General features: G+C 38.4%; 2 protein-coding genes and 1 long non-coding RNA gene across 5 annotated transcripts; 2 read left to right on the top strand and 1 right to left on the bottom strand.

Moving 5' to 3' along the window:
- Positions 1–1,168: 1,168 nt before the first annotated feature.
- Positions 1,169–13,390, bottom strand: lman2lb (lectin, mannose-binding 2-like b). Of its 2 annotated transcripts, XM_086031179.1 has the most exons (8): positions 13,176–13,390; positions 9,402–9,520; positions 9,103–9,220; positions 8,792–8,874; positions 7,395–7,556; positions 5,451–5,565; positions 5,271–5,363; positions 1,169–4,406 (listed from the first exon to the last, which is right to left on the bottom strand). In XM_086031179.1, exons 1-8 carry the CDS (start codon positions 13,321–13,323, stop codon positions 4,267–4,269), a joined length of 978 nt encoding a protein of 325 aa, XP_085887305.1. In that variant the 5' UTR covers positions 13,324–13,390; the 3' UTR covers positions 1,169–4,266. The 2 variants fall into 2 exon arrangements, with proteins under 2 accessions (XP_085887305.1, XP_085887306.1); XM_086031180.1 differs by lacking the exon at positions 7,395–7,556.
- An 85-nt stretch (positions 13,391–13,475) lies between these two features.
- Positions 13,476–16,394, top strand: LOC147147923 (uncharacterized). 2 transcript variants are annotated; one of them, XR_015086864.1, is made up of 5 exons: positions 13,476–13,559; positions 13,959–14,124; positions 15,052–15,165; positions 15,442–15,506; positions 15,575–16,394. It is a non-coding gene; the product is annotated as an uncharacterized LOC147147923 (long non-coding RNA). The 2 variants fall into 2 exon arrangements; XR_015086863.1 differs by lacking the exon at positions 13,959–14,124.
- Positions 16,395–18,331: 1,937 nt separating this feature from the next.
- On the top strand, positions 18,332–24,813 carry tm2d2 (TM2 domain containing 2). Its single transcript, XM_086032014.1, has 4 exons — positions 18,332–18,725; positions 19,061–19,148; positions 20,548–20,663; positions 23,395–24,813. Exons 1-4 carry the CDS (start codon positions 18,457–18,459, stop codon positions 23,606–23,608), a joined length of 687 nt encoding a protein of 228 aa, XP_085888140.1. The 5' UTR covers positions 18,332–18,456; the 3' UTR covers positions 23,609–24,813.
- The last annotated feature ends 556 nt before the right edge of the window (positions 24,814–25,369 follow it).

The raw sequence follows: 25,369 nt of genomic DNA, 5'->3' as shown, positions 1-25,369 counted from the left end.
GTGTTAATCCACTCGTTTTTAGCCATCTCCGGGGGCGGCCATTTTGTCTTCTGACAACTGAAAATGACATCAGAACGTCTCACAATGACCAATCATGGCACAGATTCAGAAAACACGTCAGCCATGATTGGTCGTTGTGAGCAGTTGTGATGTCATCCCAATGACTATCTCTCCTCTGGACATGTCCAAACCATCTCAGTCTGTCCTCGCTGACCGTATCTCCAAAACCTCGAACATGTGCTGTCCCTCTGATGTACTCATTCTTGATCCTGTCCTTCACTCCCAGAGAGAACCTCAGCATCTTCATCTCTGCCACCTCCAGCTCTGCCTCCTGTTTTTTCCTCAGTGACACTGTCTCAAGACCAAACAACATCGCCGGTCTCGCCACAGTTTTGCACACCTTCCCTTTCATTTTAGCTGAAACTCTTCTATCACACATCACACCTGACACTTTTCTCCACCCGTTCCAACCTGCCTGTACACACTTCTTCACCTCTTTTCCACACTCTCCATTGCTCTGGACTGTTGACCCTAAGTACTTATAATCCTCCACCTTCTTGATCTCTTCTCCCTGTAACCTCACTCTTCCATTTGGGTCCCTCTCATTCACACACATGTATTCTGTTTTACTGCGGCTAACCTTCATTCCTCTCCTTTCCAGGACAAACCTCCACCTCTCTAGCTTCTCCTCTACATGTGAATTCACTAAATTGGACAGAATGCACCTGGAGATCAGATGTCCTGTAGTCTATCTGGTTTTTGATTGGTTCGCGAATGCTGCAATGATATGATTGATTGAAAAAATGGCAGAATAATGTGAAATTTCATGCCCTTTGGCATTAACCTATGGCCCCATAAGCACAGGCTTCTTCGTCAACCTTCGTAGCGGCGAAGTGACTGACGGAAAGCTCCTCAAGTGACATAATAATATGAAACTCTGAAGACTTTTAAGACACTATAATTGCGGCCAGGGCGCTGCATAGAATCGCCTATGGGTTGGTCATCTCATCCTAAGAATGTAAAGGGATTGACTGAAAAATCAATAAATTGGGATTTGTTTTTAATTCTGATATGTCCTTCAGTATAGTAGGCCCCTGGGCTCTCTAAACCCAGGTAAACCCGCGATCCCTCTGGAAGTGGTAGCCAGGACAGACACGGGGGATGCAACTTGACTATTTGCTTTTGTTTATTGCACACACTTACACAAAACATTCACATACTGCGTTTCAGACAATTTGTTAGAAGCAGTAGCAGCAATCGCAGTAGTAAAAGCAGTACAAATGTTGTAATCCGTCGAGGCGTCCCGGTAACATTCTAAAACAATTAACAAACTGAACGCGGAGGAACATATATAGATCAGCCCCGCCAGAAATATATGTGCTGAATTTTAACAAACTAACATTGTGTATAAACAAATTGGCACATCTTTCATTTTGGCAACATAATCAAACTACTTCAAACTGCGGGAAAGTTCTACAATGGGAGTAAAATGAAGTTTCCTCAATCACAACAGACATATCTTGATTTAGTCAAAAATAGTGAGATGAAAACCCTAGTAAGGTAAACATCTTCATGTAATACCAATTGCACATACAGAATTCAGTGGTGTTGCTATTCATTTTTGTCCAGCAGAGGGCAGCATCTGGTGAATAGTCAGCCTCCCAAAACAGAGCTCTTTGCGGTTCAAAAATAAAACACACACGTCACACACTGAAATGTATTGCTAGTTAGTCAAAACAAAATACAAATCCAGTAATGTGCATCTCCTCTGATTTGTTACAAACAAAAATGTATTCTGGTGGACTGATCTAGGGTTTCTTTTTTTGGACCATTGACTTGTGATTTATGTACTACAGAATCTATAATTACTGTATACAATATATCAACTACAATGTGTGGTTTTATCATACAGAACTACGCCACATGGAAAGTGTAATGTGCCTTCAAAAAGTATGAAATGGATCCTTTTAATGAGTTGTTGGTACACGTCAACTGAGTACTTAGGAGCTGCATAATACTGTACAGCAGGGGTGTCCGAACATTTTGCAGAGGGCCAGATTTGGTGAGGTGAAAATGTGGAGGGGCGGCCATTATAGCCTGACAGTCGTTTTTACATTGAATACCAATTAGGCAAAGCACATTCTAGCAAATCAGTCTGCCTTTTGATGTATACTTTAAAGATTCTTAAACATGATTTTGGTCCATTTGAAACATGACATATCACTGGCAATTACATTTTCACTCAACATTTAGATTTAAAAACAGGGGGAAAAAAGGAACAGTATTCACCAGTGCAAATTACATTTCAAACATGAATAAAACCTGACAATTAAATGTTCTTGTAACTTTTTAATTAAATAACAGGGAAATATGTAAAAATATATCATATTCATCAGTAGGAATATTGTTGAAAACAAATGAAACTTTTAGATATAAAAACAGAGAAATAAGTAAGTCTCCAGACAGTTGTTGCATATTGCAGTGGAAAAAATGGTCCAATTTCCACCTCTCCTTACATTGTCGGCTTTCGCTGTCAACTTTCCTCTTAGCCATCTTAGAAACGGGTCACACATGGTTATGGAGTTGGACAGAGTGCTGGACATTATTAATATTATGACAGAGGCCGCGGGCCTCATTTGGCCCTCGGGCCAGACTTTGGACATGGCTGCTGTACAGTAACATAGGTGCTCAAAATAATGCTTTTACTACTATGAGAAGTAAAAAAAATCACTGAGAGGCCTTTTTTGGTGCTAAAGACTCAACGGTACTCAATTTCCTAAATAATTAGGGCTACATCACATTGAAAACAAAGTCTGCAATGTTGCCTGAATTATGTGCATCTTTATAAATCAAAGACACATTTGGCCCTGTAGTATTTACAGGAAGAGTACCAGATTAATCTAAACTTCCACGTAATCACCTCCCTGCCCCGAAAAACACAAATGATCAAATTCAATTCTCCCAACTAGCTCAAGAATCTTTGGAATGCATTGTGGAGAGCTTTTGCATTTAAAAGAAAAAAAAATCCATGAAAGTTTGAAGCCAGCTTCACCCATTGTTAGCTGGGATACTAGAAGTGAAATTTCGTCGGAAACTTCAAGTATGGATATACATTCATTTCACTTCAAGAATACATTTCATTGGGTACAGATTGGGAAACAAAGTTATGTTACATGTGTATATACCGTATGTCTGATACCATTAAAAATGATACATTTTTACCTTTCACATTAAAGTTCAATGAGGACTGGTTGACATAAGAGCCCCCGTCCGTGTGTGCATCCAGTGGAAGACAGACAAAACATTCATCTAGTGCAGCAGATGCTCAATTCTGGCAGCTCCATCAGTAAAGCGCATTCACAGTAACAAAATACAGTAGTGGTCCTTGTTTTATGATGGACGTACATTTCAAAGTTACGACTGGCACCTGGATGATTTTTATTTGTCTGTATAAAAGTGTTTTTTTACAATTATATTATTATATTTCCCTATGGTACATTCTAACTTACGTACAAGATTTGGTTTACATCGCCACTGTAAGAATCTACCTCCGTCGTACACCGAGAACGCCCTGTACATACATTCAATAAAAAAATAATAAAGGCAGAAATTCACAGTGAGTGTAACAGCATAAGTCTATGACAATATGAAACTAACATGAAATAAATGGTTAAGACTAACTCAGTGCATGAAATTGAAAACAAAATTGTGGCTAACTCCAAATATTTATGATTTAAGAGTAAAATTACCTTTGGTCTGAGCTCGACTCAAGTCACTCGTCAAGTGATTGAAAAGGTTAACCTAAGTCATCGTATTGCAAAAACACATCAAGTGAATCAGGATCCCAAGAACTGTCATTTCCTTGCACTAAACGCCTACAATGTGACAAGTTTTATGCTGGCGGCACTTAGTGGTGAGCAGCGGTAAGGACCGTGTAAAGTAAAATACTCCTTCATAACTTCACTGATTCATTCAGGTAATAGGTTTAGCGTTTTAGTTGTATATTTCTGCGGGAACTTACAAGTCAACATACTACAGGATATCAATAACAGATTAGTGATTTTGAAGAAATCTTGTGCAGCAGTGCAGCTTTATCACATTGCAGCTCTCAATTTTACCTTTCACAGATGGCACATTATTTCACTCATTACTAGCTACGGTGTTCGGACTCACTGTTCATGACCGTGTATGGTACTTTTGTACTGTGGGCTGTGTCAATCACAAAACATCTGCTCTTCGAACCTGTGTGGCTGGACTCATTTTTCATTAATAGAAGCGTTTGCGTTTGTTTTCCTCCCAGCGCCTGTAAACGTTTGACCCGCCCACCACTAGCGCACACAGGCCCAGGAAGATGAAGAGCAAGGTCAAGAGCTGAACTCCACTTAGATCCTTCTCTTGGACGTCCACTGCAAAGAAATTGAGAGGTTGCTTATCACAGTGCAAGTGACCTATTGCGGCACTGACACTTTGTTACTTTAGTTGTATTCCTGACTATAAGGAATGTAATGCAAATAATGTATCAATAATCATTTAAAGAATACAACACATGTAATGAAAAAAATGATTGACTGGTTATTTAACATTGCAAGGACTGAAATGAGATGGGAGGAGGAGGAGGAGGAGGAAGAGTGAGGCCACAGGGAGAAGAGCGATAGCAAGGATGGAGGACTTGAAAGACTTAAAATCAACAGTCCAGAGCAATGGTGACTGTGGTCAGGAGGTGAAGAAACAGAGATGTGATAGAAGAGATTTTCTATACGTGTGACCAGGATGAATAGAATTAGAAATGCGCTCATCAGATAGACAGCCAAGGTGAGATGTTTTAGGGACGAATTTAGAAAGCGCAGACATAGATGGACGCGCCCAGAGGAGGGATACGAATATATCTGTAGAAGGGTGAGGGGTACCGTGCTGCCGGGAAAGTGAGCAAGAGGAAGACCTAAGAGAAGGTTGACAAATGACATGAGGGCAATTGGTGTTAAGAGAGGGGAATGACGAAGATGGTCTCAGATGGAAAAGGATGACGCTCTGTGCCGACGCCCAACAGGACAAGGCAAAAGGAACAGAGAAAAAAGTCGTATTTCTGGATCTAAGTTCCCTCTTGACACACAGCGCTCTGTTGTTTTCTCAGTCAACCTGTAAAACAGAGCCTGTCCTCTGCTGTCAACCTACACAATTATCCATTTGATATGCATTCATTTGGATTACACTAAAGTTTTATCATGTGATGTAAAAGCTCTTTCACAACGGCGGATAAAAGTTTCTTCCACCTTGGGATTGATCATTGTCGCCAACACTCGGGATGCGCGGATCCTCCTCTGCTGTCAGCTCATACAACTTCATGGAGATGATGTCATGGGTATCTGTATCAACATGCATATCATGCGTCAATAGTGAACGTTGACCCTCTGCTCCTCCAACAAATAATGACCGGTATTTCTCTTTCGTACCCGAGAGGTCGCCGGTAGCAGACGAGGCCCCGAAGTAATTGCCTGGAGGCAAATGTACACCTGTGATGTTGGCACAGTCTTTCCAAATCTGCTTAACGTCGACAGCTACCTTGACCTATAAGGGGAAAAAGGAATCATCTGTATTAAGACAGAGAAAATGACAGTAACAAAAGAAGAGCAGCTCGGGGTAGGGTTTATTTAAATACTGCTCCTTTTTATATAGTGGCCAATTATGTCAACACATAGGGGCTGAACAATCAATCTAATTCAAACTGACATCACCATGGCCTCTATTTGTACCACTGCATTTTTTCTATTATAGAAAATGCAATAATATAAAATGTAACCAGATTATTTCTCAACGAGTAAATATTCATTATTAGTGAATACATATTTTGTATCATTCATCGGTGTATGTCATGCTCTCGGGAACATACAAAGGGTCACAAATAATAGTGGCGCGAGCAAAGAAGCCGCTGGAATGCTTATCACTGTAAAGGGCTCCACACAAATTAAGATCATCTTTGAAATTGCGTGCAGAACATGTTTACAACAGAATGGGAGAGACTGTTAACATGCTATCATAGGTGCTTCTGTTTTAGTTGGCAACCAAATCAACAGTTCAAATCAGGATAAATGTCCTTGCACTCAGCGATTAAGCCTTTATCTACACGTAGTCGAGTATTTTGCAAACGGGAGGTATTTTTCTTATTCATCCGCACATCCCCGTCATTAAAAACGAAGGTTTTTTGAAAACTCTAACCAATGTGGAGGTTTGCTAATATCTCCGCATCCGGGTTCGGCTGCGGACAGTCGACCGTCAGCCAGTTCGTCATCCTCAGTCGGCCACTCGGTCATGCGGCTTTGGCACCAACCGCACTCGTGTGCCTGCAGCGCAAACCTGTTTCTATGCTTTTCTTTTTGTTCCGCCTTCTCGTATTTACATGACATCCCAGAAAAGTAGCTTTTAGATTGACACGCTTGTAAATGCGCTAAAAAGGTACTTATGCGGTTTGGTGTGGATGCGTTCTTTTGAAACAAATGTGGCAGTGTGTATGGGATTTTTTTTCTACGTGGAGAGGGGGAAAGCCCGGCTACGTGTGTAGACAATGCATAAGACAGCGCCTATTGGAGAGAAGGCCCTATAGAGTAGTACTGAGGGCAAATGGAAGTAGCACCAAGATACCTAAATTAAAAAAAAAAAACACTTCACCACTTTGAATTATTTTTAGTAGGGGTGTTCCAATCCGGGCTTTATGCTGCCGATTCTGATACGATCAGCCATTAATGAGATTGGCCAATAACGATTCTGATACCGATCACATGGATGAGCTGCACATTTTTTTTTTCATTTCAGAGCTGCTCACTTACAAATATTCTAACCAAATTCCCATTCCTTTATTAATTAAAGACAGGACATTATTTCAAGACATCTTCTGATTCAGTTACTGGTTTGGTCTGTAACATGCAGTATTTAAAGGAAAGGGGGAGGAGATGCTACACTGCATACACGCTGCAAAGTACGAACTGCAGATTATCAGTTTTTGTGATCGGCATTGATCGACCCATGCCGATCACATACTTTTCCACGGAAATTGGCCCATCATGATCGGTGGCTGGTCTTTCGAAGCACCACTAATTTGTAGACAAGTTTAATATGCATAACGTACATTGAAGAAAAACATTTGTGGATTTAGCAGAGAGGCAGCTAATTGCTGTCAACCTGAATGCGGCCTGAAATTTCAACAATAGATTGACCAAAAAAAAAAAAGGAATATGAATTGATTCAATTCCAAGACACTGATGACTACAGTGACATTTTTCCCTCAACAACAAAGAACATCCATGACGACTTCATCCAGGTTTTCCATGAAGAAAGCTTGAATGTGATGAAAAACTGTATAAATCTAGGGATTAAAATGTTCTTAGAATGGAGTTTCCTACCGTCAATCTGTTTTGGGTGTATCTAATAAGCAAAAACGTGCCATCTCTTAAATTGCGAGCCGTAGTCGAGCAGCCACCGAGCTCAGTGGGTCGTCCATCACTATCGTGGTCATAAGACAGGTTCCCATTGCCCAGCATCACCGACACATAAGGGAAAACCCTCTGTGAGTGAGGGAGAGACGGGTTACTTTACCATGATCTTGAAATGAAAAACACAACTGAAGGATTAAACACAAAACTGCACACACTGTACATGAAAACCATAAAAACATGCATGCAATGGCTCAATCTCTGATGGTGTGTCTTGGGGGTAATTGACTAAATGAACTGTCGCGTATGGAAGAATTAATCGATTCTGGTGATACATGAGTGTCTAACTCCCTTGTCAACACACAAGCAATAATACCAGACAAGAAAGACATTGGAGAGCACAATAAAGTCTCTCTGTGTCATGTTCAGATTTGGATGTATTATCATAAATGAACTCACCAGAAGCAGATACTGAGCATCATTCACCAATTCAGTATTTTATTTTTTTTTAAACCGAAATGTAGAAATTTCTGCAAATTTATGAAAAAAAGAAAAACTGAAATATCAAATGTTCATAAGTATGTTAAGTACTTTTTGATTGTAAAGTCGCCCTTAGGTTTTGGCGAGGTGTGGAGCCAAGCGCTTCAGGCCTTAATGGGTCAAAGAAGTTAGAAGGATTTTAATCCCAGTCCCAGTCAACACATTTATGTTTGATTTGTGTTGCACCATATAAATGTTTTTTTTTTTTAACAAACCATGACTTTCGATTGTATGTCATTTACACACAAAAGAATGCAAGGAATTAACTTGGATGTCACTATTTCACTAAACCGGTGACATCTAGGTCATTTATTTGAATTCTATTTTAGTAAAACAGTGACGTCCAGGTCAATTCCTTGCACAATTTGCATTTCTCACCCAAGCAACGCTTGTAAAAATTAAGCTTCACATTATGTTAAAAGGCAAGTCTGTCGAATGACCTTTTCAATTAAATTCCTCGTACATATTGTAGTTAAGGATACAAAGGTTATAGGTTATATATGTGTAGTAAATATTGAGGCCAATGTTACTTGTGTATATCTGCTATAAAGCTATATAAAAGTAAATACAAACAGGCAAAAACCAGCCAAATGGCTGATTATAGTGGCCAAAGTTTGAAGGGTCATAATCTGCCGACCAAATATGCCATATTAAGTTATGAATCAAATCGAAAATTGTTCAACGTCGGCACGATTAGCAAATCTGGATTTTAGGAGTGAGTCTAGCCCCTAATTTTATGATACAGTAAGGTTCATTTGGATTGAGGACAATAACACACTTATGGCTTGGTGATACCCACACATAAGGAAGGAAGTACATGCACTCACGTCGTGCTTCTTTTCATCATTCGCATAGGTGTCCACAAATACTCCAAGGCCAGTGAACTCGTTTCTGCTGCCAAAAACAGGCCCTGAAAGCAAATAACCACATTCGAGATTTAATTTTTGTAACAAACTCTCACAAAAACCTGTACGGTTTTCTGGGTCCGTTTCAGCAAATGTGACGTTAAAATTGTACTGCACTACACTACACGACACTAACAACCCATTGATAGTAGGTAGTTGTACCAAAGTCTAGCATATAGAGTATATTATTCATTTTCAAAGTGTGATACTGGCAAAAGAGCCAAATCTCCTACCATCCTGCATGCGCTCTTTGGTTAACCAGATGGCAAGACCATCTCCAGCCATACTCTTCTTTGCCTGTCCGTGGATTTTAAAATGCACCTTGAGTTCCCAGTCATGTAACAGCAAAGGCTATAAAGACAGCAAAATAAGGACCAACAGGTTAGTTGCGTATTGTGCAAAAATGAGGATTTGTTACAACTAAGTTCAAGAACTTGTCTTTGTGCTTGTTCAACAGGTTTGAGAGTTGCCATAATAATGATTCGGCTTCCAGTGCAAGCGAGGCATTTAAAGGTTGGTGCAGCAGACTTACAGTTCGACCCCAGATAGCTCCCTGTCTGTGCGGCTGGTCCGGTGTGAGCCTCACATAGTCAGTTGTCACTAAAGCTGTACCCTTCAGATCCCACGGTGAAGAGCTTGTGAAGCCTAACCCTACAAGACAGAGGCAAATTGTCCCCATCCTTCCAACAGCCAAAAGCTTATCTGCTAGCATGTTTGCAAGCTGGCCCTAATCAAAGTATGTCATGTAAAAATTCAGTTCTTTACATGAACTCATCAGGCACTCTTAATGAACATGAATGCATGTATTTGTACTTTTTCTATTCCCATTTTTAAACACCATCTTTGATGTTCTCTTTTTACCAAGGGACCTAAAGTAGAGAAGGTGAGTAACAGGGTCAACTTTCGACATGCATAAAACTAGTGTAACTAGAAACTCATTGTATAGGACCCTCTCGAACTGAGCCTACCGTGTCCAATCGAATAATAATCGTCACTGAATCAAATTATTCTACTAAAATTGACCAACCTTGAATCTTATTGAAACCCTACGAATCGAGATACATATCGAATCGTCTCTTTTCGTAGAGCTGCACACCTCTATTGACGAGGCCAAGTCCTATTAACTTCACGTTTAGGATCATGATTGACTGCGGCGGGTAATTTGTCGTGTCTATGGACAGAGGGCCCAGACAACGAAATTGGCCCCTGCTCCCAAATCCAACACCTTCAAGCTTAACTATCAAGAGAAATATTGATCTATTTGGCCACAATGACAATAAGTACATTTGGAGCGGTCACGGTGAGGCTTTCAAACCTAAGAACAAACGTACAGGAAATGAGGTTGGGAGCATCCTGCTCTGGGGTATGTTGTGCAGTGCACAAGGCAAAAGTACCGGTAGATCATGTGATCATGTGGAAGGCCGCCTACAGATGGCATGCATTGAGCACAAACCTCATCACTGTTTAACATTTGTGGAATATGTTTTAAGCGGAGGTCAAGTCAAAAATTTCCTTTGCAGTAACATGTTCATGTGCACCCCCTTAGCAAAAAGTAGTTTATCGAAGTATACTATTAGTAAACTTTTATACTGTACAAAAATGGAGGCAGTATACTTGAAGTGTACTTTTTAAATACTTCATTTTCTAAACTTCACAGAAGTATGCTAAAATATTTGGCTTGTACTGAAAAGAATACACCAAAGTCTAAGATAAACTTATATGGAAGCTTCAAGTATACACGTTCCTTCTGTAAAGTATACAGAACAATGTAAGGATATAAGTACATTAATATTAAGAATTAAATTTATATGAAACCATATCGTCACTGTCCTGTGAAAAACACTTATGTCCATTTTAGCACCAATTTTTTAATTTTTACGTGAAGGGAGTTTCTGCATTACAGATATCGTATTAACGTGAACATAATAATTGAGAAAATACAAAATTGGAAATGCATGTTTTTCACAGGACAGCGACGATATACTCCTTTCTGCCACAAAGTGCTAATACTTAGCCTTGTCAGTATTGGTCCAATTACAGGAAAAGGAAATATGCTTGCATTCAGTCTAGATGTTTTTCATGACTGACAAGCAGTTTGCTTTAGTTTGTATACGTTCAACATCATAGTACTGAAGTTTACAGGTTCACAATAGTACAGTGCTCAACTGTATTGCCTTTATTTACATTAAAAACACAAGAAAAGAGTTAGAAACATTTAACTTGACTTTATTGATAAAGGTTTTGTCCCTTTCATAAGGGTTTGGCATTAGTGTTATATCACAGAATCATCTGTTTCAACAAGAACACATTTTATTTTCAATCATTTCAGGTCAGAAAGCTGTAATGATTTCTGTTGTTTAGAATCATATACGATGTACGGTACTTTTTACATTGATTTGTGAGTTATTAAATATTGGATTTTCTGATTTAGTAAAAGCCTCGACTAAAACACAACATAGTTTGGCACATGAACAAAATGCAGAAAATTTATTTGAGCAAGTTTATTTAAAAACAAGTTTGATTAAACGACATGTACCATCTTTCATGCACATGGTACTATTGTACTTCTTCAGTGGGGATTCAGTTCATACGGATATACTCTTGCAAGCAAAAATCACAGTCTTAATAACCATTGAATTGTTTAGTGTTACGAAGCAAGGGACGTGCTACCGAAACACAACTACAGATCAACACAAACACTTTGGAAACATGCCTGTGTCCATGTCTGTCTTGCCAGTCAACAGTGACACTGAGTCTCTGATAACAATGGTCACAAGCTGGGGGTTTGTCCACCGGCTCGAGTCGAGGGCGCCTCTTTTCTATTTACTTTTATTATATATTTGGAAATGCACAGTAAGATATCTTAAAATGTGCTGTACAAGTATTATGGTGCATCAATGAGTGTCCTTTTGGTATACTTAAAGTATAAACCTGTAAACTAAAGTGTTAACTATAAGTATACAATTTGTATACTAGTAGTATATAAATGAGTGCACTTGCAGTACACTTCAAGTATAAATCTGTTAACTAAACTGTGGACTAGAAGTATATGACTTGTATACTAGTAGTAAATGAGTGTACTTTTATGAACTTAATTTGTTCCAAATTAGTATAAAAAGTATTAAATTAGGACACTTTAGTACACTACAAGTACATAGTTCAGAGTAGACTTATACTCAAGTATACTTTATAAAGTAGACTTCTTGTATACTACTTTTTCGTAAGGGACTACTAGTGTATGAACAATTAGGATTAAAATTGTGTTGGTGGATTAGCAATTAGGGAGGGGGGGTGCGGGGGTAACACGTGTTTTATCCATCTCACCTTTTTGCGACAGAATTTTTTGTCACAGAGTGCACATGCAGGCTCAGCTTGCGATAATGTCACTGCTCACCAACCCGTTTTCTTGGTTTGGTCACACACGGAGGGGTTTGCACATTGTTATTGTCGGGCGGGAACCATATTACTCATGTACGTTAACAAACATTTGCAAAGATGGCATAATTTCGTTTTTTTACTTCCTCATAGAAGTATTTGCTATTTTGTGTACGTCAGTGCATGGTTAAGCTCTCGCGAAATTCTCGGCAAAACAACGCTGGATGGCGAGTTAAGTCAGTCACGGAAAAATAACCACTAAATTTGATGTGAATTAAGGTACGAACCAATCCTGTTCGTTTCACACTGTTTAATACTTGGGCCCGTACACGTGTATGTAAAAGCACGCAAATGCAGAGTTGAAAGGAGTTGCGTCGTATAAACGCCAATTTATACGACGTTCAATCTTGACTCGATCTTTGTGATTCATAAGCAATGTAGTGGCCAAATATAATCGAAATGGTTGTGGTGTAAAACTAAACAGCGCCATCGTATCACTTAACTGTCCGCATTTAACATGACGTTCAAAGCGACGGTACTAAAACCTGTCATCTCGGTACTTTTAGGCCAGCAGTTTGTTCACAATTAGTGTTTCGTCATTCACGAGTCTACATAATATAATGCGTAAATAAACTCCTTACCACAAATGTAAACATTTCTTCAATAACACACAGTCACTTTAAGTTATGAATAATAATGGTGAGGAATTCAAGTTTGTTGGCGTCTGTTCGCTAATTCACACATAACTATATGCGAACGCGAGCAACAGTTACTCTACGGTAATTACTACCAAATAGACACTAAATGATTACTACTGGCACCGACTGCATTGACCATAGGGTAAATTTACGTTTTGAATACCCATGCAGATGCATTTTGAGTTCCAGGTCCATACACCTGTTGTTAGCGTCGTACTTCAAAGTCAACTCACCACTATAAGGTTTCACGAGAGAATATTCCCGCTTTAAAAACTCCTCCATAAAATCCTGGTCTTCCGCCATTGACAGTCGTAGAGTATAAACCACGACCATCAAACATGTTATTTCGCGAATGTTTTTCAAAACAAACATCGAAATCATAAATCGGAGGGGAAACCCAAGCTACCAGAGAGGTATCTGGCCGGAGGAGGGGTAATCTCAGACAGGGGTATCGTCAGACCGGAAAGGGTATTCTCAGAAAGGAAGAGGTGGGGTTTTCTCTTTCTTTTTTTTAACTCCTCCCTGTGACGTAACCTGCCTGCAAACAGAAGCGCGTCACTTTCTCAGTATCAGCGGTCGAAGAGCCATACCTTTTATTACGACGCCCTGAGAGAACGGTAAGTGACTCTTCGTTATCTGTGAAAATATGTTGTATGTTACATTTAAATTAAGCAAATTATAAAAATGAGTTTTTATGATTGTAACATTATCGTTACCTGCGTATATGCCATACTGTTTCCGTGAGAATGACGCGGGTTTTGGTCAAAGGACATATGTATAACTTTTTTGCTTAGTTATTGTAATGTCATTCTATATGTAGTAATCACTACAATCATATGTCATCAGGACCTCAAACAGGTAGTTTATTCGAAGTGTAAGTTCCTCGGACGTCAATTATTTCCACATTTGAGTCAGACTTCATGTATGTAATTCATGTCGTTTTACCAAACGGTAAAATGCAATGGCCACGTTATATATTTCTATATTCACTATATTTTAACATTCACTCTTTGCAGATGCATCACTCGATCATTCAGGGAAATGTTAAGTTTCCAGTGCAGCGCTGCACTCAATGCTGCAAATTATATCATTGTCCGCTTTGCCCGAAATTCAAACCGGATCGTCTCCCTTAAGTTGTCCAGCACCTTGAAGTGCACATAAAACATGCCATCACGTTTCAAGGTAATGCATGTATGTGTATTTCTAGCTAAAATGCATCTGTGTTTGCACGTTTACCCATATTTGTATATACATTGGTTTCTGTGAGTGGTTGACGTTTATTTATGATTTTTTTTTTTTATCTAGATAAAAAAAAATATGCAGGTGTAATCTATCCTGCAGAAATTGTGCTCATTTTAATTATATTTATATTTATATTTTCATTGGATTTTTACATTCACTCTTTGCGGATGCATCACTCGATCATTCAGGGGAATGTGAAGTTTGCAATGCAGCGTTGCACTCAATGCTGCAAATACACTGCCCGCTTTGCCCCTAATTTAAACCTACTTGTCTCTGTAAAGTTCTCCAGCACACAAAAAATGCAATTACGTTTCAAAGTAATGCCAGTTTGTGTATTTCTTGCTAAAATGCATCTGTGGACACTTCATGGACACTAGAATTACATTCTGCCCAACAGCAGCTGTTATGTGTTATTGAATAGTATATTGAAGCCATCCATATAAGGTACCTGGTAAGATAGTGCTACATTGTATTTTTGTTTAAAAATAAATTTTTGTGTGTATGTGTGTTTTAATCAACTTGACTATATGTCTCTGACATTAAAAACCCAGGAAAAGAACTGATAGTGAAAATGGAGACAGCTGCCCTGATGCGTGCCAACCTTTGGATGGACAATGAAATGAAATAAACACTAGGTCACCCACAGATAGATGTTTTTGGATTATGTTCAAATTGACATATAAAGAAAAGCCAAACAATTTCAACCATTTTTCCAATTGCTGATAGTTAATGCTTGCTTTGACCTCATTCAGCACATTGCCCATTCACAGGCGAAAAAAATTATAGAAAATGTGTTCTCTAAATGTGCTTTGTCTTATACTTTATGTAATTGAGTGCATGATATCTTGTCTACAATATGTTACACAGGGAAAGACCATATATGTTGCAGACCTTTATGTTGTTCCAACATGGAGTCCAACATCCCCCTTGACCCCTTCTTAAGTTGACCAATTCCGGGATGCTGCCTATGACTTCACCATTGTAAGTTAACCATTTTTTTTTGTTTTTTTAAATCATTTTTTTAAGGAAGCTCTAGAAGACTTCGTTGACATTGACTGTACTTTTTGATGACTCTCTTTATCATTTGCACAGCAGTAATTATTCAGTACTGTAGCACCTGTCACGTCCCAAATGTTCTTTTAGTTATAGTTTCTTGTAACTTTAATACTTTTGTAGCTCAAAACTAACACACATTCCTTGTGTGTTTCTACATGGCTAATAAAAACAAATGCTGGTATTATTATTATTATTTTTTAGACTGACTTGCCTGTATTGAAGAAATGGTGGTGTATACTACTAATGGAAAACGTCATCCTTGGCAGGTTGGTACTGTGCAACTGTATAATTTGTTTGAATGAAAAATGGTATGTAATGTTATGTCTTATTTCAGCTATGGGAAATTATTTGCACGCTGGACGGATGCTTCAAAGGCATTTCTGCGAGGGGGAATCCTTCCTGTGTTCTGACTTAGGAAGTACCTTCTGGACAACACTTCTGAGGTTGATTTCATCAATGGATTTATTTTTGAAGCTCACTTTTATAACAAAGTTTGTTAGTTAGTTTATGATTAAAAAAAAAACATTAAAAAACTTTGATGCTATTGACTTAAAAAAAATGATATTTGAATAATGAAAAAAAAATTGAAGCAAGAGGAGCAACAACAACTTCTATCGGCTGTACCCACATGTGATAAAGATGGAGATCTAACAGATGATGTGGTGCTGCACTGGAGATTGACCAACCGGGCCAGATTCTGAGGAGGACTTACCTCTCCAAAGGAGTCATTTTGCAGGGCTTTATCTTGAAATGGACTTAAACACTATTCGAGTTTGCGTTGTATAGCACTGCATTGTCTATTAACTGTTGCCACTCAGCATCCATTGCAGCCTGGTCATCCTGGAAGGGGGATCTCCCCTATTTGTGGCCTCTTCTCAAGGTTTCTCAATTTTTCTCAATTGTGTTTGGATTTTTTTCTTGCCCTCCTGGGAGTTAAGATGAGGGGATGTCCTCGTGGTCTTTTTAAAGCCCTGAGACTTTTTTCATTGAATAAATTTGACCTCACTAAACTTTTGAAATGTGTCTTTTCAAACTGTCAATTGTACACAGAGTTGAGTACAAACAGAATACAGTTTTTGTAATCATGGCAAATGATGTTGGACCTATAAGGTAAAGTATCAAAGACAAGAACAGACTATCTTAAATAAATGATTGTGTCCACCTCATCTTTCATATTCTGTTATTTCATTAATGATGCAGCATAATGTATACATAGGAAGTAGTGGTTCAGTCTTGTGTCAGTGTTAATTACATTACAAGACACATTATAAGACAAACGCCGCAGTGCAAAATGCATCTAGCAGACGGTTGACTCATACATTACGATTTTATATGCAATGGTTTTTATCTTTTATAGCAGCCACTATTGATTGATTGTCTTTATTTCGTACATGTAAATAAAATAATATTCAAATCAAAATTGAAATACAAATATACATTATTCTATAGGTCAAACAAAGAAGAAGAAAAAAATTAAAAATACAGCAAATCAGACTATCACTTGCTTGAAAGGGGGTATGAGGAAGTATAAACTAATATCTAGTCCTACCCCTTACATAAGATTCTACTTTTCCTCTGATATTCTGTACAGTATTGAAAAAATACATAAATAAACATAAATGAACTATGATTACTACAATCATACAATACTGTCTAAATATGTAGATATTTAACAACTAACATGAATATCACAAACAGCTACTGGTCATAACATTCTGATACAGGTATATAAATATCATACGACATTTTATATAAATATTATTCCAAGTTTCTTCTTATAATGCAACATCATGACATTACTTTTTAGAAATTATAAGTATAAGTGGAAATATTGAGTATTATAAGTAGAAACAGTACAATGTGCACACGCATACAATACAACATAATCACGTTACTGTCACGCTCTTCACATAAGGGGGCGGGGGGTCCAAATAGTAAGCGGCGTTAATGCGCGTTTTACAAGTTGTTGTGAAAATGTAATCTTTTTTATTTTCATCACTTTATTTTCAAATCTTTACTACCGTCACTTCATGTTGAAAATTTAAACGCTTTTATTTGCAAAATTTAAATGCTTTTATTTGCAAATCTTTACGACCACCAATCTTTACAACCACCCCCACGTCTTTACGACCACCACAACTTCCTTTCTGAGAATACCCTTTCCGGTCTGATAATACCCCTGTCTGAGATTACCCCTCCTCCGGCCAGATCCCCTTGGGACTACCAAGAGATGATGCTGTTATGATCAAACTTCTGCTTCTGCTTCTGCTTCTGCTTCTGCTTCTGCTTCTTCTTCTTCTTCTTCTGCTTCTTCTTCTTGTTTGCCTTGACAGCAAGCGTTCAGGTACATTACTGCCACCTAGCGGACCGAATGAAGGTTAAAGACGCTTCAAGGGTTTCACATACTGGGTAATGTATTGTTTGAATGACAATTTTCTCATAGTTATCTCCAGGAGAAGGCCTGGCATATTTTTGAAAACGTACTTTCTATAAAGTTATTAATTAAGTTAGACCCCCCCGCCCCCCCCAAAAAATATATATTTTGTATATTTCTTTTATTTTCTTTTTTTTTTGTTTAGCTTTTCATTTTGATAAAAAAAGATGGTAATGAAGAGAACAGTTTAAAGTTGGAACGATTAGAGTAGGTAAAAAAGTATGTAAATTAGAAGTAAAAAGTCCCCATGCACCCATGCGCAACCTTGCCATTTTTAAAGAGAGTTTTCTGCCAGCTTCCACTCTGGCTAAACGAGCAAACAGAATACACACCAATGGGTACAATTTCAATTTAAAATATGACATTGTGCTAAAATTATAAGTACAGTAACACAACTGATGGGAAAAATAGCACCCCCGGAAGGCGTGGCTTTTTGGAATATGTTGTAAATAATAAAAATAACAATCAGAAAAATAAAAATTCGGGACAAAATATATTTCACACAAAAAAAAGAATCAGAAAAACGTGCGAATGCTGAAATGAAAAAGTGAGAAAGTTGACTGTGACTGAGATAAGTGTAGTAGGCGATTGACTCCAAAAGAGGGCAGTACTGAAATTTAACTGCATCGCAATGCCCCATTTGCTCCTAACGAAGAAGAAAAACACTTCCACAAGCCAGGCACAAACCAGTGTTGACTGTCATCGAGCAAGCTGATGATGGTGTCTTTTGCTGCGTATGACAATTTAACCGTAACCGGGATGTATGTTGTTCTTTGACGGTGATGATGATTTACGTAAACTACATCCTGCTGTGTGGACAATTCCTCTTGTTAGTTGCAGTAATTCTTTTACAATGTTTGGAAGGGATCCATTCCCAAAACTCGTCGACCAGCGATGTTGCTACCACTTCGCCTGGTCCTGGTTCGACAGGACTTCCTTACTCCGAGCAGGCGCCAGAAACTGTTAAATATGATCTGCCCGTGGAAAGTACGAATTATACAGACACATTCGAGTACACGGCTTTGTCACCGGTCGTCCTCTGCAGTTATTTGTAAGTAGCCTCGCTAAAGCTAAGATGCTAACACTAGTGCTGAAACGCTGACACATGTAAGCAGTCCAGGAGATGTATTCAATACTCAGCTTTTCTAATTACGTGTATTTGGCACTATTAGCCTATATACGTATTGTTATATTTTGGTTTGACACAGAACTGTATTTTTATAAAAAGTATTTGGCTCATGGTATTTAAGATTACTGCAGTTCTACAGTGCAAAATACACAAAAGTAATTTGTTTCTGAAGGTGTCCATCAAAAATGTTTTTCGAGATTGAAACATTGTCACCCTTCATTCCTCACAAAGATAATTCCATGTTTTTCTTGATGAAGGCCGGAGGAGTTCATCTACTGTCAGGACCCTGTGGATCATGCTGGAAATCATAGCGCCTTCCTGGAGATGGGCCATGGTTGTGTCGGAGTAAGTAACTTGCCATACAGCCTAAAGTTGTGGTCATGAGTATACATACTCTCAGCATGGGGGAAAGAATGTCATATAGAACAGTTTGTTTCTTGGGTCGGATTATACAATACATATTTATGTATTCCCTTACATTGCCAATGAGTAAAGAAAAAACAAGAATGCACTATGCATGCAGCACTTCCACGTTTGTTGTAAACTGGTGTGATAAGTTCAAGTTGATAGGTAAAGACATAGCAAAATACTTGCGCTGGCACAAACAATTATTTTTGATAATCAATTATTCCCAGATGATATTTGAGATTAGTCGACTAATCGGGTCATATGAAAAGCGCAGCATCTCACATTAGAAAGCAGCCGCTTATATGTGCAAGATAAAATGAAAGAAAATTAACATGATAATACATTCAACTTTTAATACATTTTGCCGCTTGTACCAGCATTGTTGACATGTAGGGATGGATACCGATCCCTGATACTAAACTGGCCCCAGGGCTGCATTTTTAAACACGACAGTATGTATAAACTCCACCCTTATCGGTTCTTTTTACGGTCTTGGAGAAATTACTCTAACTCATTTTCAATGGATTCAGGCAACATGAATGTCATTCTGCACCTTCTACCTCTCTGATGTTGTTTATAACTAGCAATAAAATTCATATGTTTGCTCAATGCACGTTGTCACAAGTGCAAGCAATCATTAAAATATCAAGGGGAAAAACACAAGCAAGCTCAACAATCAGAAAATGTGCATGTCATCTCACAGAAGTGTGTTTTGCAGCCCAGCGGGATGTTCCAGCCTTGTTGCGCCACACTGGTTTTCTTTTAGACTAAATCATTTTTTATATAATGCTGAACATTATAAAAGTGATTTGTTCAAATCATTTCAATTACAATTAGGATTATTACACTACACGATTACAAAATTGGCATAATCATAAAAACAATTATTCATTTATTCCTTTGCACAAGGAAATCATACTTGAATTTTTACATAAAAGTTTTTTTTCAATTATTTATATAACAACCAATTTCAGTCCAAAAGGAACTTACTTACATTTATTTGTCTTTATATTATTGACGTTTGAACACTTTCTTGTTTAAACACTTTCTTGTTTCATGTACCAAAAAAATAAATGATCGTTTGAATAATCGTCATTTCAATTATTATCAAAATAGGGGGGGGGGGGAGGGGGAGAGAGATTTTGATAATAGTTAAATACTGAAAGAAAAATGCGTTTAAACACATTTGTTTATTTCTGTTGGTACTTTTGATCCTCCATCATGATGCGTTTGATTAGATGATGTTGAGCATGCTGGATGTACTTCTGACCACAACTTTAACATGCATTTGATTGCTTTCTATGAACAGCACCTGATTCACTGTTTTTATTGATAGTGGGGAGGCCAGACTAAGAAAGAAGTCAACCACACACCAGTTGTCTGCACCGCACTTGATGATATTGAATGTGCCGGGCCAAGAGAATTCCTGAGAGGGAATGTGCCCTGCATCAAGTAAGTTTAGACATTGTGCCTTTACACGTTCCAGTTTAGAATATGGCAGTGGCTGAAAAGGTGACTTTCCGCCAATCCGGATCCGCCAATATTTTGCATTTGATGCAGATTCTGTGATCAGTTTATAATGTCATAATTCGTCATCACCGACCAGATCCACTATTGAGTTTGTTTATTCCGGGATGTTCCGCGCTGCCATCGTCTATCTTTTTAAGGGGAAGTCAACCCAAACATATTTTTTTTCTTCAAAGGGACATGACAATCAGCAATGCCCAACAGGTAGACTGTCAGCTATTAAAAATCACTTTTCTTAACGTGTGCCCTTTTAAAGCTTAAAGTACAAACTTTAAGCTCCATCTCTTCTGAGCTTTAAAGCTTAAAGTACAAACTTTAAGCTTTAAAGCTCAGAAGAGATGGAGCAAGATTTATGTAAATAACTTGTTTGTTTACTGTAAGCACGCCCGCGACCCGAGTGAGGATAAGCGGTTGGGAAAATGGATGGATGTACTTGAACTGGTTCGGAGTATTCCTAGGCATTTTTGCTCATGTTTAACAATCTTTGTTAAAGGGCTGGATGATTATGCAAATAATAATAATAATTAAAACTATTTTTTATTGAGATTGAAATTATGATTACTAATTGACTCCAAAACCTAGTATTTATTCAACTACCAACACTTGACTACTCCAAACCATCATCATAACCTCATGCCCATTCATCTGTGCCCATTGAACACTTTGTTCTTGAACACTCGATTATTTTTGTCAAGTAAAAGAAGACCTTGTAAATATTCCGTGAAATTCAAGCCTCGTGCATTTTCATTCTGCTACATGCACACATTTGATGACTTGCATCTGTGCACACATTCAAACCATAAATATCTCTTTGTCATATGTATTTTGTCTTATGGTATCGTTCTCTCTTTGGGAGTTACTGGGTTAACCTGGGACCTTGAGTATTGCATTTCGTGCCATGTGTGGAAATTTCTGACGAAAAAAAGTCCTTGGATCTTTGAATCCTTGAATTTGGAGGAAAGGAAAATGACTCCTTGAAAACGCAACTTTAAGAATAACTTCAAACTTTCTGTCTCATCAGACCTTGAGACGAGTATCTTAACATTTTTTCTTCATTTTGCCTTGAGTGGTTGGGGAAAAAAAAAAAAAAGACACCCTTCACCATGCTGCTGTCGATGATGTGCGTGTGGGAGTGGGGAACTCTCTGTGTGCGCGAGTGTGTGGCTAATTGACGACCTGTCATGCGTGATCAACCACAGCAGTCTGACGTGCGCCGCACATGTAAAATACAATTAAAGTGTTGACTTGGATTGATGTTTGCACACGGGGCGCTACTGAACACAAAACACATCCTCCCGTCAAATGATTTGAAAATAGAAGCGCCTCGCTAAGTTGTCATATTTTGAGTATAAATACGTCTGTAGGTGGCCATATGTTGCGGCGTCCCATTTCATGTATGAAAACGAAGACAGACAAAATGATTTATGCTCGTCATTACGCGTCATTTCATCGATGAGGTGCTGCTGCATGCTGCTGGTTTCACTTTTGTGATATTACTGACTGGAGATGGTGGAAATGGTGGTGCTCCTGTTTTTAGATAATAATGAATAGAATCCATTAAAATTTGGATAAAGTGTTTAATTAAAAAAAAAAAAATCTGATTCATCACTTAAGACGAAAAATTGAGAGATTAATCGATTATTACAATCTTTTGTGAGCAGTTCTAATATTTAAGCATGTGCAGCTAATGGCTTGTGATTAGTATCGGAAGTATCAGCCGATCTCACTCACTGTGATTGGTATCCAAATTGGCAGCCAAAAATGATGAAATGATCGGAACACCGCTATTAGCACCACAATAATGCACTTGCATTAATATTAGGGATGTCATGACTCACGACACGATAATATCATGAGATTAACCTCATGATACGATGATTATCCCGATATTGTTGGTTGGCGATATATTAAAAGCTCACGATACTGTATAAAGGCTCACGATGTTGTAAAAAAAAAAGGAGAGATTAAAAGAAAAACATCGCAATATTTTGTTTTATACAGAATAGTAGAATTCACAAATAGATGACCTACAATGACCGAACACCTAATATTGAGACATTTACTTGCTACTGCACGCACACGTTGTGAATCAGGTCAGTCTGTGGAGGAAGTCAAATGTGTTATGTTCCACTTTATCTGGCGATTAGCGTGGGTCTTAAACATCTATCCAGCCATGATAGGTGGCAAAATAATTGCATCAAATTAAACTGCACTAATAAACTAAACACCAGAGGGCGCTGGAACTGCACAAATGGAAACCACTTGGGCTTTTAAACGGATTTGCTGCTACAGTATTAAGATTTAGATTGTGGCAATTTTAATATCGCGATATCGCCGATATTGTGACATCCCTAGTTGCTACCAACTTTATTACGTTTATTTGCTAACTCAATTTGGGTGATATGATGACTTTCGATTTCATGTGTACACTTACACATTTACCTGCTTGCATCGACTGAGAAAAAAAATGTTGTTGTTATTCAATGCAGAAATAAGGTCTATTATTCCTGTGGAATGCTGTACAGGCAACGTAGCGTTTTTACATTTGAACCGGTTTGTTTCCAATTCCTGGTCCCTGGGAATCAATACTGGTACTCCAGTCACATTTAATCCATGTTGGTGGTTTTCAAATGACGTTTTTTTTTTTCTTCCACAGATACACCGGACACTATTTCATCACCACTCTGCTGTACTCCTTCTTCCTCGGTTGTTTTGGAGTCGACCGTTTTTGTCTGGGCCACACAGGGACAGCGGTGGGGAAGCTGCTGACACTTGGAGGTTTAGGAATCTGGTGGTTTGTGGACCTGATCCTGCTCATTACCGGTGGACTGATGCCAAGTGATTATAGCAACTGGTGCACTTACTACTGACCAGAAGAGAAATGCCTGAAGTTGGACATGCCCTGTTCTACATACTGCACGTTTCAGAGAACACAAATGTGATTTCAGGCTGGTTCCAAACTACCCAGCTGAGATCCAGCAAGGTTAGCTGAGGAAACAAAAACATACCATTGTACTGTTTGTACTTTTGTCACGAGAACAACACTCGGTCACGTATACGCAAAGCAAACATAGAACAAACGTTGAATCCTCTCTACTTTCAAATCATTTCACTTTTAACCAGGAAATGTCTTGCATCATTTCTGCGACACTGACCCACAGGAATTTACATTCAAATTGTGAAGTGTGGATTTCAGCATAACCAAAAATCTCTTAACCGTTTGGGTTTTCAAAATGCAGAGGGTAGTAAAATATTTGATTTAACAATTTACATCTTCAAATGAAAACACAAATAACATTGCTCACAGAGATGAAATTCCCATCTGTGGCAACATCCTTCAAGTAACACGGTTTTCAACTTCAAATGATTTATTTTGAGTTTTGAGACCGACATTTGCTAGCCTCTTCCCTAGTGGGCAAATTGCTTTGCCACACAATTTCGTAATACTTTCATATATTTCACGTAGCGTGACTCCCTCCAGAAAGTGCACCTGAAGGGGAAGATGTAGAAAGTGGTTGTTTTTTTTCCCACCCTCCTTTTCTGGTTGGACAAGTGGTGGTGACTGCATTTGAAAATAGATGTGCTAAATGTGACCATCGGAGTTTAGGTAAAGAAAATGTTTTGATATGATAACCCACATCAAGTACCTACCAGACTGCTCTGAAATGATTCCATTTTGCCCCTCAAATTTGAGACTGTCACATTTCTATCTACTCGCACATGTGCAACCACTAAATATACTGATTTTTCTTTTCCTTTTTCAATTAAATTATTTTTGTTTCTGACAACATTCTGCTCCACACTTCGATCAAAAGACTTGTATCACTGGGATGTTGTGATGATGCAGGAAAAACATGACCAGCACACGCCACGGGTGAAAGACAATTCCAACTCGGAAGAGGCCTGAGTCAGGGTTAGCCTCACGTGACTAGCTTCCGCTAGCCCTGTCGTCACTAGCCTTAGATTCATAACAGCGGCAGTGGGAGCACAGAATGGAACAACAAAGGCAGTGATGCAAAGTGACGCTTCATCGCCAGATGATGATGATCAATAATAAACAACTGCTGTGAGGTAACGAGAGCTTTATTCATTATGGATGTTTTAGGACAACATACACAAACACAAAAACACTTTATGGCACTGTATTGTTACCAGAGGTGGGCATTTTATAAAATTTTGCTGGTCCGTCATTGGTCAGTCCGTCATTTTTCGTGATGAACTGAATTGTAATCGTCAGTCAGTCTGTTGGTTAAGTCCGTCAGAAGTCCGTTGGGCTGTCAGTCGATCCCTCACCAAAAAAACGTCCAGATTATTGGTAACAACTGTTTTTGAAACTGAGCTGAGCTGCAAGTCAATTCACAGTGTGCGGCCCTGAATTTTCTTTCAGTGCCCGTAAAATTTTAATTAGTGGTTTCTGTGCTCCCAGTAAAAAAAAATGTTAGTCTGGAGCCCTGATAAATGCTTGATTTAAGGATAATTTGTTACACATTAATATATGCTGCTGTGATTGAATCTACTTTAATATTGGTTTTACAGTGTTTTCTTCTCAAATACTACGGAAGTGTGGAGCCGCCAATATGGAGTAAAACAATTTGGACTGGCAAATACTTTCGAACGTATTTAAATGCATT

This window comes from Filicampus tigris, chromosome 5 (assembly GCF_054856515.1).
Source record: "Filicampus tigris isolate MCC_2025a chromosome 5, RoL_Ftig_1.0, whole genome shotgun sequence".
NCBI classification, from domain to species: Eukaryota; Metazoa; Chordata; class Actinopteri; order Syngnathiformes; family Syngnathidae; genus Filicampus; species Filicampus tigris.
This window is presented reverse-complemented; position numbering and strand designations above follow the sequence as displayed.